At 39.0% G+C, this 17127-nt stretch overlaps 1 protein-coding gene across 6 annotated transcripts in view; it reads left to right on the forward strand.

Annotated features, from left to right (window-relative positions):
- The window catches only part of gria1a (glutamate receptor, ionotropic, AMPA 1a), an 88287-nt gene that overhangs the window by 45927 nt on the left and 25233 nt on the right, over window positions 1-17127 (forward strand). For all 6 annotated transcript variants that reach the window (XM_044128011.1, XM_044128009.1, XM_044128008.1 and 3 more), the window contains exons 11-12: window positions 460-666; window positions 1702-2147. In XM_044128011.1, the coding sequence (XP_043983946.1) occupies window positions 460-666; window positions 1702-2147 (653 nt within the window). The remainder of the gene's footprint in view (window positions 1-459; window positions 667-1701; window positions 2148-17127) is intronic.

The following is a 17127-nucleotide window of genomic DNA, read 5'->3' on the forward strand; positions in this document are numbered from 1 at the left end:
AATGCTTCAGACTTACACAGCCAAGCCTGAACGCTCGCAGAAATACTTCTGCAAACAGCATTTGCAAATCACCTGAGATTTTGCTTTCTTGCACATTATTATCACCGTCATTGTTGCAGTGCAATCACAATGATCATAGCTTTTGGGTTAGAATGAAACCAGTATTTAAGGAACAAAGGTAAAAAAATTACACCTTGTATTTTGAAACTATTTTCCTTTTATATCTCAATCTTTCAAAGTCCTTGAATCCATTTTTTCCAAAAGACTTAACAACAAGCTATGAACAGGATACAAGTAAACGACACGGATGCATTTATGACTTTTCAACTTGCAGCACTGAACCTATTTTATATATTTTATAAACCAGACAGCTAGGTCTTCATTAATCCAACAAGAAACAAGGAATTTTAATCCAATACAATGTTGATAAAATGTTTTGGGTTTTTTTTTATCCAACAGGAGTCTCCCTATGTGATGCTAAAGAACAAACACGCTGACCTCCAAGGAAATGATAAGTACGAAGGCTACATTGTAGAGCTGGCCGCAGAGATAGCAAAGCATGTGGGCTACCAATACAAGCTTAAGATTGTTTCCGATGGCAAGTACGGAGCCAAAGATCCTGAAACCCAGAAGTGGAATGGCATGGTTGGGGAGCTTGTCTATGACGTGAGTAAATAAAGGTTTTACTTCTGACAGTTTTCTGTTTAAAGTCATGTTACCGACATACCTTTAACCGTAGTAAAAGTTACAGGTATCTATTGCAGTTTCCTGTTTGTCACAGCGTTTCGGTGAACATCGTTAGAGTACTGTAGGCTAGAGACACACTAAGTACTGTGACAACCTACTGCAGAACAGCAGGTCATTAAACTTATCTAGGAGGAAACTTATCAAGGCCCATGAGAGTAATTGGCCTTGAAACCAGAGCTGCGCACTCTGTGAGCCGCTTCTGTGGAATATATTGGACATTATTTATTTTGTACTTTATGGCAGAGCCTCTGAAAACAAATTTAATTTGCTTTTGTGGACAGTTTATACCTTGGGAATGTCTGCATGGAATCTAGATCCCCCACTTCTGAACAAATCAGTTCAGAATACCTGACTGCATCCAGATTCATAAAAAAAATATCTTTCTCCTGATTCATGTCTTTTTAATGTGTACTCTGAAACTTGTTGCATCTTGGATACTTTACATGTCAGGTTTGTAGTAGTGTAGCTGGAGGTAAAGCAGCTTTTAAATGTTTTACCTGTTCACATTTTTTACACTGATGAACAAAGATTCCACGTAATGAGTGCTAAGTTGTTTGAGCAAAAAAAAAAAAAAGGTACGCTCAGTAAGTCGGCGTGTCGGACGTAGTCTGCAAAGATTGCACACCCGATTGATAACATGTGCAAAAATGGTGCAGACCGCCCTGTGTTCATGAGAACTTTGCGTGTGACACAAGCTGTCATGGAGAGCAGAGTGACCAGAAATGAGAGATGAAGTAGAAAGTCATTATACTGGAGGTATGATTCTATTGATAAGTATAATACATACCATTTAAAGAAGTAAGCAATGTGGTGCTACACATTTATAGCTGTGTGTAACTTTGCAGCTACTTCCCTTATTTTTGTATGTGTTTCAGTTGCACCAGTATGCTTAGACATTCATAGAAAAAATAGCTGTTTTGTTAAAGATATTTTACGTATGTGCTCTCCCATCAGAAAGCAGATCTGGCTGTCGCTCCGCTTACTATCACGCTTGTCCGTGAAGAGGTGATAGACTTCTCCAAGCCCTTCATGTCTCTGGGTATTTCTATCATGATCAAGAAACCCACAAAGTCCAAGCCTGGTGTGTTTTCTTTCCTGGACCCACTGGCTTACGAGATCTGGATGTGCATCGTGTTCGCCTACATCGGCGTCAGCGTCGTCCTCTTCCTCGTCAGCCGATTCAGCCCTTACGAGTGGCACGCCGAAGACTACGAGGAGGGAGCCGAGCCTCAGACTCCCACGCAAGCGGCGGCCTCCAACGGCATGCAGCCGAGCCAGCCGCCAACGCAGCAGAACACCAACCAGCAGAGTCCAGAACAGACCAACGAGTTTGGCATCTTCAATTCTCTTTGGTTTTCGCTCGGCGCCTTCATGCAGCAGGGTTGTGATATCTCACCACGGTAAGAGAAGTCCAGGCAAAGATTTTACATCAGCTCATCACACAGTCTTAGCTTTTTGATTATTGATGCAATGTGAAACGCAGCGCCACGACTGTGTTGGATGTTTGTATTGGATCTGTTTTTCATGAAGGAGCTGCTTTCTTCAGTGGGGCAACTTTTCACTTCCCTGCCTTTGGATTATTCTAATAGAACAGAAACAAAACAAACCCTCATATAGGAAAAACAAACGTCAGTGCATATCTGAAATAAATAGTCACCTTTTTTTATGACAAACAAGAAAATTATAAATTAGAATACTCTAAAGTGTCCTGGCATTAGGCTGGTGTTAAATGTGCTGGCTTTCATTATTGTGCTCTCATGAGCTGTGGTATGAAATTGTTCTCAAAAGGTCATCAATTAAAAATCTCATTAAGTGTCTGAAATTAGCGACACAGAGGTCGACTTTTAGAGCTTTCCAGAGGGATTAGAAGGAGGAGATGAGGAGATAAATGTCAGTGTTATCCTTGTGAGATCAACCTGAATCCTCAGAGACACGTTAGTCCGTGGGCTTGACTTATCTCTTGAAAATACATATGCATTATGTGCAGTTTGTTGTTGTGCTATATGGCTAATACAGTACTTTGAAAAATATTTCCGATTCCTTTTTTACATTTTGTCATTTTGCAAACATAAACCTTGATGTATTTTATTGGAATCTGGTGTGATGGTTCCTCATACAATACATTTACGCTAACTAAAATTCAAAAAGGACTAGGAAGTTCTTTAAGGAAATATTAGAATATAAGGATACGGCATGTTCAATATGATACGTAGGATTATTTTTGTTAATTCAGGCCAAAACATTTGATTTTAGTCTTTTCTGACCAGAACACCATCTTTCACATGTTTACTGCGTTGTTTGCTATGTTGTTCTACCTGAGCTGCTAACCTCTCCAGATCCTCTAAAGTAACCATGATCTGCTCCTGATTAATGCTCACTTTGACCTCTTTGTCAGTTTAGATTGACGGACATGTCTTCGTACTTTTGCATTTGTTCATTCATTGTTTATGACTTCTTTTGCAAGGTACTAGTGATATTTTTTATTTTATGCGATGGTTGTGCTTAGGCCTGTCACAAAATCAAAGTTTGCTGAGCGATTAATTGTCTCAAAAATCATTGTCTGTAATCCCAAACAGCTGACAGGCGCAACCCGAAGTCCAGCGGACATTGGAGACTATATGTGGAAACAACATTAATGTTTATAAAACTTTTCGTGCAAAGAATATAAAAATGACGAGGGGAGGAGTTGGAGCGAAATTGCTATGCAGTTGATGAACCCGGTAACTTTTCAGCTGTTCTTGGTTAACGTGACATAAATAGGTTCTAATGATTTTCATTCAGTCAGGATTCCTGAATGAATCCAAAGGCTCAACTCCGCTGCTCTCCACTGACCCTCCCTTCCTCATATCCTTAGTGTAATGTCCAGTTCATTCAGTCAGGACTCCTGAATGAATCCTGACTGAATGAAAATCATTATAACCTATTTATGTCACGTTAACCAAGAACAGCTGAAAAGTTACCGGGTTCATCAACTGCGTAGCAATTTTGCTCCAACTCCTCCCCTCGTCATGCAGGTAGAGCCACATGCAGGTAGATTGTAGTAAAGCATTGATTAATGCCTGGTTCCAAAATGAGTTCACTGGACTTGTAGCCATTATTTTGTGTCCATTGTTGGACACCACACGGCCCGATGAACATTTATACCTAGGATTTCTGTCGGCTAAATCTCTCAGGTTTTGAAAATGGACCGACAATCGGCCGACTGCTCTAAGATGGTGTAGTGTGCACTGGACATTACACTAAGGATATGAGGAAGGGAGGGTCAGTGGAGAGCAGCGGAGTTGAGCCTTTGGATTCATGTTGATGACTCTTTCTGTGTCATCAACAGAAAGAGGAAAAGGCTGGAAGAAACGATAAAGGCGATAATTAAAATGCTCCATAGTTTTAATTTATCGTACGATTAATTGATTTATCGTTTCGTGACAGGCCTAGTTGTGCTGTTTACAGATTTGGTTCTGCAAAATATCCAAAGAACTGTAATATTTCATGAAAGTCACTATGTTTTGGTTAGGGAATACAGAATGGCTAATCTTGTGTCTACAAAAAATACAGAGCTGCGGCCATTAAGCACTTATCTGTAGGAGTGTGAGGACTAAGACTCCTTTGTTTAAAGGTTTACACATATAATAAATGGAAGCATAAGAATTTTTTTTTATTTATTCTGGTATACGTTGAGCAAATACAAATTCCCTTGTCTAATCCACCTGAAAATTGCATCTGGATGGAACAGATAAAGAAAATACTGTATTGTACAGCACCCCTCTTTTTATCTTGCTTTCCCGTCCTTTTGATATTTACACTCGCACTTTGCTTTAGCATAGATGGCTTATTCAGGTCTCAGAGCGCAGAGAATAGCTGCATATGTTTGTGAGTCCCTCCTTGCCTGTTTCCTCCTCCTGACATTTCTCCTGCCTGCGGATTCTGCTGTGCTCCATCCAGGGTAAAGCCCAAAGTCCAGATGTTCTCCTCTAGGCGTGAAATGCATCTGCTAAAACTATTGATTTTTGTGTGTGCCATACGGAGCAAGAAAATGTCACTGTGGTTCCTCAAATAGTCTGCTCCCTCTAGCTTCTTTGAGAATACAGAAGCCTGTTTTTCTTTGCGCTGTGTGTGTGTGTGAGGAAACTGTGTGTTCATGCCGTCATTTATTTATTTATTTGCATTTGTTTTGTTTCATGCCAGTGAATCATAGATGCTGCAAGACATTTTACTGACTGTTATTGTCTGGACAAGACGATCAGCTCTGCACTTTTGACATTCATAAACAGTAATTTTGTCGTTATTGACAAAAGTGCTCAACGATTTTGTTTCTACCAAGAAGCAAGAGGAGAAAAATTACATGTTAAGGAGAAGACGCTCGACATCCCTGGATGTGCGTCTCCTTTATGGAGCTTATTTGTTTTGGAGATTTTTATGACAAACGATATCTCAACACTTTAGCCATTTGCATGCGCCAATCTGTGCACGGTATCTTACGAACGCTGGTCTTGAAAACCAGCACAGTGAATGTTTCACCCTGCCGAATGCCTGCCTGAAGAAAACATCCTCTCCTTGAAAATGTGGGTGACCTAGTTGCTTGCAGACACATAGGGACGTGCATATCGAGCACACTTTTAAAAGTCCTATGCGACTCACTGCACATTTTCAAAGAACATGTGATGCCATCCCTTGTATCTTTGTATGACACATTAAAACTTGCAATCTGACATACGCCTTTGAAAGGTTATTTGCTTTGTATACTTTGTAACAACAATGTCACGGCTAAAATAGGAAAGCACCAGGCTGCTCCAGGCATCTTTTCGTACCTTACTCTGTTCTTGTCAATCAGTCTAGCTTATCTTAATGGTAAATCTGTATAGAGTGGCTCTCATTTAGTTTTCATGCCTTGATTGTGCTTTTTCTGACTGAAAATATTACCAAGCATACTTTTTTTTTTTTTGTGAGAGAGAGAAAACGTTGGTGAACTTTTTCACAAAATGTTCAAAAATTGGCTAAAATGTCCTAATGCATTATGATCTACAACATTGTTTCTTCAGTAACAACATTCACACTGAAGACTGCTGCTACCACAACCTGTGAACTGATACTGAAAAAAAAAAGGATTTTTATTTATTTTATTTTTTTTAAGTGTTCAACAGATGAGGACGAATAAAATTGTCACCAGGCAATTCCTAAGTTCATTCTGATATCTTGGATTTGCTTAGAATAAATGCAAGTGATCACTACTGATCATTTGCATTGATACAAGTGATCATTACTTGTATGATCACAATACACTAAAGTGACTCAAAGTGTACAGGTCTGCAAACTAAATACTGAACGAAAATACTTGCCTCTCCAAGAAAGGGCTCAATAACAAAGAGAACACCCACTGAGACCTAAATCTTTCATTACCTGAAAGGGCGAGATTTAAATCCAAAACCTCCCTCTAAAGCTGCAGGACATCAGTCTTCAAACTAAATACAGACTCATTATAACAGCATGTCGGTAGCCATGGCTGATGCCGCTGTAGTGTAATTGTAAAACTTTCCTTTTAGCAACATTGTTATCTATAAATATTATTTAAGTGCATACCTTGTCATCTCGTTTTGGTGATTTGCAATCCACATAATCCACAGTATTCATGTTGTTCCCAATCTAATGTGAAACTCAGATTTCACATTAATAAAGATAACTACACAAAGCCGAATCTAGTTGAGATTCTGACAGCGAATCATTTTTATTATTATAAAAAAAATAGCCACTATAACTACTAATTACAATATTAAATATCAAAATAAATTACACTTCTTATTACTATAATAACACCCAATACCTGATTAGATTCATTCTGATGAACAGATTTATTTGTTGCTTTTTTTTGTCTTTTTGTTGTGAGTGGCCTCCAGTTACATTCCTCCCAAATACCTGGATAGTCATCTACCTCATGATGTTTACCTTGATATTTCCACAAAGACACTGACAAACCATTTCACTGTTGATTTCTAAGCATCATCCGAGGACAGGATGTTCTAGAGATGCATTTAGACGAGAGGTAGGCAGCTTCACCCCGCATTCACCGCCATTACACAAGAGACAAAAGGCCACAGAAAAGCACTGAACATTTCTTCTTTTTTGGATTATGAGCAGATATGTTTACTCACTCTGTCTGCCTGTCTGTGTTTATGTCTGTACTCAGAATATATATATTTTTTAAAAAGCCTCTTTTTTTTTTTTTTTTCCATTTGTCTGCTGCCTAGTCCCAACTGCTTTTATCAATTTAAGCTGCCTCGGCATCAAGCTGTACACACAGCTCAGCATCTAAATGCAAAGACCCCTTTGTTTACCCATTGATGTATTGCACTGATGTGTACAGTTTCTCGCTAAGTGTGTATTAGCCACACTGTTCCCCATGCTATTTGTGAGACCTTGTTTATTGTGCTCTTTCTAAATGTCAGCCCCGTCAGTCAAACCCTCCCAAAAGCCACACTCTGTGCTTATGGGTTCTCTTTGTGTTTATCTCTGCAAACAGGTGGACTCTGAGACAGCGCCCCACCCCCACCTTCACCAAACACACACACACACACACACACACCCACTCAAACACCACTCCATCAATCCAATCATCTGCACATTTCCAGCTGCTTCCATCACCTCTTTTCAGTCCACCTCTTCTCCCCTCTTTCCTGCTCTCCATCCGCTGCTCTCTGCACTTTTTCGGTGGTTGCATTTGGTTTGAAATTTATCATGAGAGGCAGCTCTCTCTGGACCTTGATGCCAACTCCTGCAGAGTTATCTCTAGAGTTTTTTGATTACATTTTTGGTGCCATTTGGACCTTTTTTTTTTTCAATAGTCTGTTTTGGAAATGGATTTGCTATCATTAGAAACTCAGACAACCTACAGAAAATGTATTTTCCTTTGTGTGTGTTTTTTTTGTTTTGTTTGTTTTGCTTTGCTTTTTTTGATTTTCCAAACCTGTTCTCGGGTGCATTTGCCTTTGGGGGCATTTCAATAAATAACAGTATAATTGAAAAGTAAAAATTTTTTCAGTATTTCAATAAAAGAGAGGATATATAATTGACTCTCGTTGCACACAAAGGTATATGTTTCAAGTATTTTTTTACGTATTTTGATGATTATTGCCAACAGCCCCAATTAATTTTCTTAGAAAAATAAAACATCACGTAAATCCAATAAATAATGAAAGAATAATGTTGAAATGTTATGTCGCAGCGTACTAAATCAAGGGGAAGACTGTCGATGTCATAGTTTTAAAGGATTTGGCCACCCATATTCCTTGCTTTCTTTTACTTCTGTAAAAGAAATAATCCAGACACTCACTACTGCAGGATTAATGAGAAAAAAAATCAAAGTAAGCAAACCTAAGTATTATTTGAAAGAGGAATTTAGGTCATAAGAAGCATCAAACACAAACCTTGGCCGTTGATGACATTGCCCCCAGTCTGAACCCTTCTCTGACTTCCTCACCTGACTTGAAGAGCAGGCATTCCTGTTTCCAAAGCTTCCCTTGAATTAGTTTGGAGATGTTTTATGTGTCACATTTCTGTGTGTGCATATAGGTTTCCCCTTCCTGTGGAGTCGTCTGTGCCTCTCCTACACGGTTGTACACTGAAATAAATCGGCTCTGTCAGTCACTCAGTCCCTGCCATAGCAACCGTTACTCAGCCTGGCCGTCTAAAGTCCTCCGGTAATGGACTGTGTATGTGGTGCATTATCGTAAACCAGTGAGGGTCTGTTTTTCGGTACAACAGCGTTTTCTGTCGTACTGTTCTGCATTTTGTGCCTGTGTAAAAAGGAGTCTGTACCTGATGGCTATATCTGGATGCTCTTTCTTCTTTAGGGAAATAACGTGCAGAATAGAATTGGGTCGAGCCACCTTTTACCGTAAGAACTGTCTTAGTTAAAACGAACTACACAGAAACATTCCTCAGAGTTTCTGGTCCAAATTTTCCTATCATTACATCATTGCTGCATATTTCTCAGCTGCACCCAACCACAAAGGGGCTCTGTCAGACTGGGATCTGTTAAATTCTCATGTTCAACACATTAGGAGGTGATTTACTCAGGTTGTTATTAATGTTATTGGTGAGCCTCTTGCTGCAACATTTGAGTAGCGTTTGGATCGATTCTGTTTTCTTAGTGCATTATTGGGATAGATGTAGTGAATCAGTCTCGAGGCTTGTGCCACAAATTTATTTGACCTGTCAGAAAGAAAAGAAAAAGTGACCAGAGCGACTTTTACCTGAAACAGTGCTCAGTTTTTATGCATTTTAATCAAAATGGTGATAACACATCGAATTATGCCAGTAGTTTTATGAGAGATTTTCTATTAGTACTAATAAGTTTAGAAAACTTTAAGAAGATTGGACAAACGATGGCCTGAACTGTTGAAGTATTTCTTCTTATTTCTTGCTCAAATGTTTGAATTTCAGTTCAATTCTTTTGTATTAAAAGGCTTGATTACTTAGCACTATTTTATACTTAATTTTACTCTTTATTTTTTTATGTAAACTATAGTCTTTTTGGTTTTGTATTTTATTTAAATTCTACAGAGATCTCCGCCTCTGGATGAAGTAATTCTCTTGCGTCTTTAATGCTGCATCATCGCTTTGGGTGTTAAAACTGCGGTATCGTCCAGCGGGTTGTATAATCAGATGGAGGAAGCTGCTTGGCTGCTAATCAAACTTTCAGGAATGGATCTCTTGAATTCTTGCCATCGAGGAAATTATTGATCCTGCCCAGGGATCTGCGTGAGGCATTACAGCGAGTTGATGTTTCTATCATTGTCTGTAAGCCAATAAGAAGCCAGACAGAATTACATGCTTCTGAGTTGCATAATTGCAGAGCTGCTGAGCTGCCCTGTAGCAGTTAGGGGAATTTGTGTGGAAGAGATGACTTATTCATAAAGAGATGATTTGGTTTACTCCACGGAAGATCTTATGTTTTATTTATCTGGAGATCGCATGAAGGCAACTTTTGATCACACATGCATGCACCATCAGCAGCAGAAAGCGCCAAGAGAAGCCTCTGAGAATCTCTGCGGGGAACCGCGCTTTGTACACAGACACAGATATGTTTCCTCCAGAGGCGGATTTTCTGTCTATTCGGCTGCACAGATACAACTTTCTCCGGGACTTTTAGGGTTTCAGACATGATGGTATGCATGCTTGGACTGGTGTCCGGCTTCAGAAAACCTCGCCTGTTGCAAGCTGCTGCCAGTCACTTGGCTGAAAGAGCCAAGATACACATGTCTTTCTTTTTTTTGAAAGAAAAAGACAATGTTGAAGTTAGTTCCTCTGGCAGCAATGCTCGTTTCAAACACAAGTTAGCATGAGAAAATACAGCCAACTGCATGATGCAAATAACTAATTAACACTAAAATCACTTTCAAAGGCTTTCAGGATTGACTGATGAGGTGTGAAACGGAGAGGAAGGAATTTTCAACCCGTGATAATCAATGGTATTCCAGTTACCATCAACAACTTTTACTGTGATTCTATCTTCATTTAGTATTCATTTTATGTGAGGTTTACGACATCAATTCAGAAAAAGAGAACTTTACATGTCGAAAATATCCTTAATTTCCATGAGTAAAAAAATGTGCTAAAGTTCTAAGTGCTCATTATAGCTAAGAAAAGTTAAAAATATGACATTATGACTTCTTCTATGAGGATCTTTATCAGTTTGCTCCACTATAGTCCTGAAATAATTAGTTGAGAAATATGTTCATATTACAATAATATTGAAGTTCTTAAGCATTCAATAGAAAACTGTTATTATCCATTACCTTACATTTATCCGGGGTCGGGTCGCGGGGGCAGCAGAACTAGAGAGATCCAGACTTCTCTCTCTGTAGGCGTTCCCCATCCGGCTGAGAGGCGTGGTCCCTCCAGCGGGTCTTCCTTTAGGTTTCCTTCTCACGAGGAAAAGCAATCCAGAAAGAAAGCCACAAGAGGAAGGCGGTGCAGGCCGCAGGCCGTGACAAAACATACACTAAAAGTACGGTGATGGTTTCAAAGCTTCAGACTTTGTTTTTGGGGATCCATGTGAGAGGCTCTTGAAAGATAAACAAGCGGACGAATAGAGGTTGAATCTGTGGTCTGTGGTCATTCAGTGTGACAGATGCCCTGATTGTCGATGTAGAGCTGCCACAACCAAGGACAATCTACAACACAGCAAAGCCTGGAAAATTGCTGCTGCAATCAACTTGTGAGTCTTGTCTTCTTTTACACAACCAAGGGCACTTCTGCTGGTCTTGCTTCTTTCCTGCCGCTCTCCCTGTTTTCACTCAGACTCTAATAATAAGTACAACGTCCACATTTGTCAATTATGGATGAACTGATACAGCGTGTCAGCTGGACGTATCCAGCACCATTGTGATGCTGCAACAGGTCTTCCTGTCTGTCTTTTGTTGCGTATTGTGACAGGAGTTGCTGTGTCTCACTCGCACGGCGTCGCATGTTCAAGTCCCGTGCGATTTTTGAAACTGCTCAGTGTGTGTCGACTGCTTTAGACGTCATTGCAAATCGTTTCAGATTGTTACTTAAGGATCACAGTAGATCAGCCTGGTGTTATATGATTCGCAGTTCTTGGCTTCTCACTCAGACCTCTGTCTTCTGGCTTGTGAGACATTTTGAAAGTTTTCTGTCTATAATGGCACTGCTCTTCTTCTGCTGTAGGCGTGGATGCTCTTATAGAGAGGAGAGCAGAACAAGGGAGAAGAGAAGAAGTCAGATGACTAAATTCTCTCTCAGCTCAGCTGTACTGTTTGGAGTGCAAAGTGGGCTGCCATGGCAACCATAAAAAGAGAAAAAATTACCCTTCCTCCCTCTCTCTCTCTATTTTTTATTTTTATTTTTTTTAAACCAATCCACCGACACATCAAGTGTCTCAAACGGTGTCATTTTGCTGACAGATTCGCTGTTTATACTTTAAGTGTGCCGATGGTATTGATGTTTGGTGATGTATTTGTTGTGATGTGTTTGTGTTTGCGCTCCTGTTTTTCTCGCCGGAGTGACTAAGAGGCTTTGCGTATGTGTGTGGGCGCACAGCTCTCACAACTTGCCAGCCCCGACTTATCTCAGGTTGCATGTGGCTTATACAGCTTCCATGATATCATTCAGCAAACATGTTTACTGCTTCAAGTACAAGGAATGCAGCTGTAGACTGCACCGACTCCTCTGCGGCGATGGACAAAATCTTCAAAAGTGAAATAATTTTCTACAGTCGGCACAACCACTCACATCAGCCATAGGTCGCAGAGCAGCCACTTCCCTTAGTTGCTTTTTAATGATGGAAACAAGGCATTTCTTTTCTTGTAGTGTTCTAGAGAGAGTGTAATTACTTGTTTGTGGCGTATTTGTTATGCTGGAGGGGGTAACATTATTGTAATATTTCCATTTCAACTTAATGCCTTGGTAATAGTGACCTTTAGGGGAGGCAATATGCTTTATTAAAATACTTTTGCTCCATATTCAAAGCCTCCGTGTAGGTTTTGTAAATGGAAACCCTCCGAAACAATAGAATCAACAGAATTCAAAAGAGTCGTGAGATTGACAAAACGAAAGTGTCGGGAAACTCTTGGCTAGAGCGTCTTTTTATCCCTGGAGTCTCATTTAGCTATATAGATGGAAGAGAGAGAGAGAGAAAAAAGAGAGGGTGAAGTGGTGGAAAGTTGAGAGCACAGTGAAAGCATCAGACGTTCTGAAAAGTGTGCATGTTTTCTGTGCCTCGATGGGCTCTAAAAGCATCGTTTGCCGCACACCAATTCAGTCTGGAGAGTCTGCTAAAGCTTTGCATCAGCATGCAGCCTCAGTACAGGATGAAGATCACTCCTACAGGGACTATGGGAGCAGAATTATGTAAAAAAAGAAGGGAAAAAAAAGACAATTTAATAAATGCTTCATTCAAGTTAACTGTTCTGGGAGACCCATATACATATGCATGTTTTTAAGGGCTATAGGTTTTTACAGTGCTGGCTGCTAAGAGACATTGTAAAAAGTTTTATACCCACATAACATTGATGAGCCCATGAATAGTAAAGGATAGGTTCGTTTAAATCAGCCCTGTGGTGTACATCAGCTTACTGAGGCCCATAAAAGTGTGAATGCAAATAGTGTGGGGGGGGAAATAGAAACAATAATTTAAAGCTAGCTGATTCACAATGCTAAATAACATGGCTGACAGATCCTAAGGATTGTTTACTATTCTGTCAAGCAGAAATGAAAAAGGAGCCTATAACTCTCTGTGCTATGTCACATTTAGGTACAGCAATAGAAATAGTTTTACTTCATTATCCGTAAGTTCTTACTGTAAACTTTAGCTCTTTAAGGACACTTTATATTATATTCCCTAATTTGAACTAAATACAAATTTATTTCTTTGTTTATTTGTCTGAGTTAACACAGCAATTCATTAATTCCCCCCATTTTCCAGCCTTGTCCCAACATAATCTTGTTTCTTATAAATATACCCAACAGTTTCTGTTTATAGTTTGATGACTTTCGAGGAAATGAAGAAGCATAATTATTAAAAATTGTATTTGTAATTTGGATTAAGACTGTAAAAGGTCTGTTTCGTTGATGCTCAAATACAGATGCATATTGAAGATTTTGAAATGAACCCACTCAGTTGTTCATTCCTTTGGGCTGGATTACTCCTTTTGCTCTCACTGTTGAGTTTTTTTTTATTCCTTATTCTGTTTTATATATTCCATATTTCCAATCTTTGTGTGAATCTATTTGCTTTGATTGGCTGTCACTTTGGTGCTATTGCACAGAAGTTTCACCATTGTGGGACAATAAAGGATATTTCTTTTCCATTTCTATTTAATTTTTTGGCGTTTTTTTTTTTTTTAAGATCATATAATGCGCCCTATTTCCATAGGCTGTGTCTCTGGACTAGATACATTATTTTAAGTTGATCAAATTCTTCTAGGAATATTAGAATTCCAGCAGGAACAAACTTAAAAGATAAAGCATTTTTAAAAATAAAAAAAAAAACACTTGTAATGACTTCCCTTGAAGAAGGTTTCAGACAGATAAATATGTGTTTTATCCATAACAAATCTCCAGGCAATAGCTTTATAAACCCTTTCTACCATAATTTGAAGACTTGTTGGATCAGTGACCAAACGTTCCTGCTGCTCAGTTTTTAGAAAACCAGTCAGACAAGTAAAAACCTCACCCACACGTGCACGTCAAAGTGACCTATGCTTTTCAGCTTGATTTAAATGAGAAAAAAAAAGCCCAAAAACTGAAAGGCACAAAATGGGAAAGAGAGAAATGACAAGTAGCAGATACAAATGGAATCAGGCAATAGTTTCAATTGTCTCATTGTGTTTTCTATTCTGTCTAGATTAAAAAGTAGACCCATATAAATTGAATTTATAAGATTTTCCTCTTTTCTTTCCACAACCCACAGCTACTTCTGTTAGTTATATGAATACTATGGAGCTAATTGAGCAAACATTGTAGTTTAGAGCATGATTTTAAAACTTGACTGACAGTATTTTGTCTCCTAGTGAGTTGAGAGCATTAGCAGTATTTTATAGCAATCAAACAAAATGTGCCAACAATTACACCTAAAAGTTTGGAAACATTTTAAGAATATGTACATTATTTCTACTGCTTTAGTCTATTCTTTCTGTCCTCCACTTGGTCTACTTGTTGTACAATCCCTGTATTTCTAACACTGACATATGTGACTGCAAAACATATAGATGTTATGCTAATTGAAAAAAAGTCCATAAAACCTCTTTTTCCTTCTCTCTTTTTTGCCTTAGAATGATACACCATAATTAGAGACCATTTTCTTTCTAGCTTAAACCTTTGCAATTCCTAATCCAATTGTAATGTGGCCATTACTGGCTCATGTTTTTTATACTTGCAAGTCATTAGTCATTGTTAATTACCATATCGAAAAGAAGAGGCCAGCCAGGGGGAGTTCTAATGAGAGTTTAGTGCTGCAGTAGATTCCCAGAGAATTGTGGGTGGAGAACATGTAGCGGAGGATCAAGCTCTGATCTGAGATGATCTGGTACCTGTAGCTTTCAGCGACTGAACACTGCCAAGTGACACAGACAGTTGACTGAAATAAAAGCTTCTTATGGAAGAGTTTAAGGCCCTACAACTGTGTGTGTGGGCGTGTACGTGTGTGTGTGTGTGTGTGTGTGTGTGTGTGTGTGAATCTGTAAATACCAAGTATTTTCTTCGGATGTTTTTGGAAATGTTTCCAAATGCATAGTGCTTCCCACTGCTTGGGAATGTTTCCTCTCAGTTCAACGAGTAACAGAATACCCGACAACAGTGTTGTATTTGATGTGAAGTGACTGGATTGAGTCAAAGAGAGAGATGAGGCTAAATAGACATTGTTATAACATTTTTGAGGAATCCAGAAAGTAGCATAAATGCAGGAATATCTAGATAATGCAATCAAGCTAGATTTAAAGTCATTTGTCGATGGTAATAATGGATTTGGCGTAAGTTAGATTAACAGTTTTATTTGTAATAACTTTTAAAAGCAATCAGTCAAATAAGTCAATTGATTTCATTGGTAATAACTTTTAGAAAGTAGTAATTTCACCAGTTAGTAATATGTTTTGGTCTATCAAAACATATTGGACTCAGAAACTATATATTGATAATATAAGAAACATTTTTTATTCAAATCCCCTTTTTTGCTCTGAAATTATTGAAAAGACACATGAGTTCAACAACAAAGATTATTTTGTTATGAATGTCTGTTCTGCCCATTCAACTTTCTAGTGTTTCAGGAATCCCTGATCATTCATGTAGCTTCTTTAGAAATGTGAACTGTGGACACTGACATTTGCGTTGGTTTGCGTCTGTGTTTGCAACTGAGATGGTATTTTAGGTTTGAATTGCTGCGGTGATAGATCAGCTTCTTGTTACACAATGGGCACACAATAGTCTTTTACAGGGTCCATTCAGATCTTTCTTTTCTTTTTTTTTGAAGGAAAGAAATAACCAGTGGGCCAAGAAAAGCCGCTTCTGTTAGCCCACCAGAAACTGTCTGCATCACTGTTTTTGTCCGATTTAGGGGCCCACAAGAAACATGCAGACATGTAAACAGAATAAAGAGATTAACTGCACTAAATAATTTGTGCTTTAAAATATATGCAATTAAATAATTGAAATCAATCAAAAGAAATCCCCTTCAAGTCCTGTGAAGTTGAACTGCGACAAAATTAGTAAAAATTCAAGTGGTATGCATAGTTTAAGCATGGCACTGGGCAATTTGAACATTTTTACAAGTTAATAATAGGAGAAAACAAGTTGTCCGCTCTTTCTTTTTGGGAGGAAATCACCTGATAAACATTGAGTTTATTTATGTTAATTGGAAATATGTATTTTTTGCTCTGCTCAACTACAGAGGAAGGTTACAGGAGATCCACACACACACACAAACAAACCCTCTGCAATTTTTTTCCTCAACCCAGTTGCACGGTAAATGGCCTCATTGTTATCTTACACAGATAAACTCACACTCACCAGCACACTGCAAGAGGAGGAGAGCGTCGGTGCATGCGTGTCTGTGTGGGCACCCACGCTGCGCTAAGAGTCAGTGCCAAGGCTTAGGCTATTGTTGTCTTGGACCAAAACAAACTCCTGTCAGCCCCCGAGAGCAGGGGGAGACGTGAAGACGTTTCCCCCTGCTCTCGTGGGCTGACATTCAACGTGAATCTCCACTCATAGCAGTGGAGATTCACGTTGGACAGAGGATGAAAGTTGGGGGGCGGGGGAGAAGAAAGCGAGAAAAGGAAAACAGGACAACTGAAGGGGAAGGATTAGACAGCTGTTTACTGCCATCTCTGGAGTGGAGCAACAGTCAAAGCAGAGGAATTTGTTTGCTTTTGGTGCTGCAGTCCAGTTTATTTTTCCATCTCTGCCATTTCTCTTCGTGCCTGTCCTTCCTCCCTTCTGACTTGCAACACTGTTTCGGCACACACAAAAAGGATATTAGTTTGTTTTCCCCCCAGTCACACGTTTGGTTAGCTAGCGCACATTTCCTCCTTAGTCAGATCATCCAGACGGCTACCAAGAGAGTAGGAAGCAGTTAACACGCTAATGTAGAGCTGATAGGAATTGTAATAGCTCGTTTTCAATGTGCAGAACAATTATTGTGACACCACTTCATTAAATTATAACAGCTTCAAGAGAAGGTGTGCCACTTCGCTTTAGTATCTTCTAATTAAAAAAATACAACAATCAGACCGCATCTTTTTTTTTCTGTACACATAACAATGCACAGTAAAAATGCTGTCGTCTTCGTTAGGGTTCTTAAATGAAATGTGTATTTTATTAGGGAGTTGTTCTTACACTTTATGTTATTTCTTTACCTACATAAGAGCATTTTTG

This window comes from Gambusia affinis, linkage group LG09 (assembly GCF_019740435.1).
Source record: "Gambusia affinis linkage group LG09, SWU_Gaff_1.0, whole genome shotgun sequence".
In the NCBI taxonomy this organism is placed as follows: Eukaryota; Metazoa; Chordata; class Actinopteri; order Cyprinodontiformes; family Poeciliidae; genus Gambusia; species Gambusia affinis.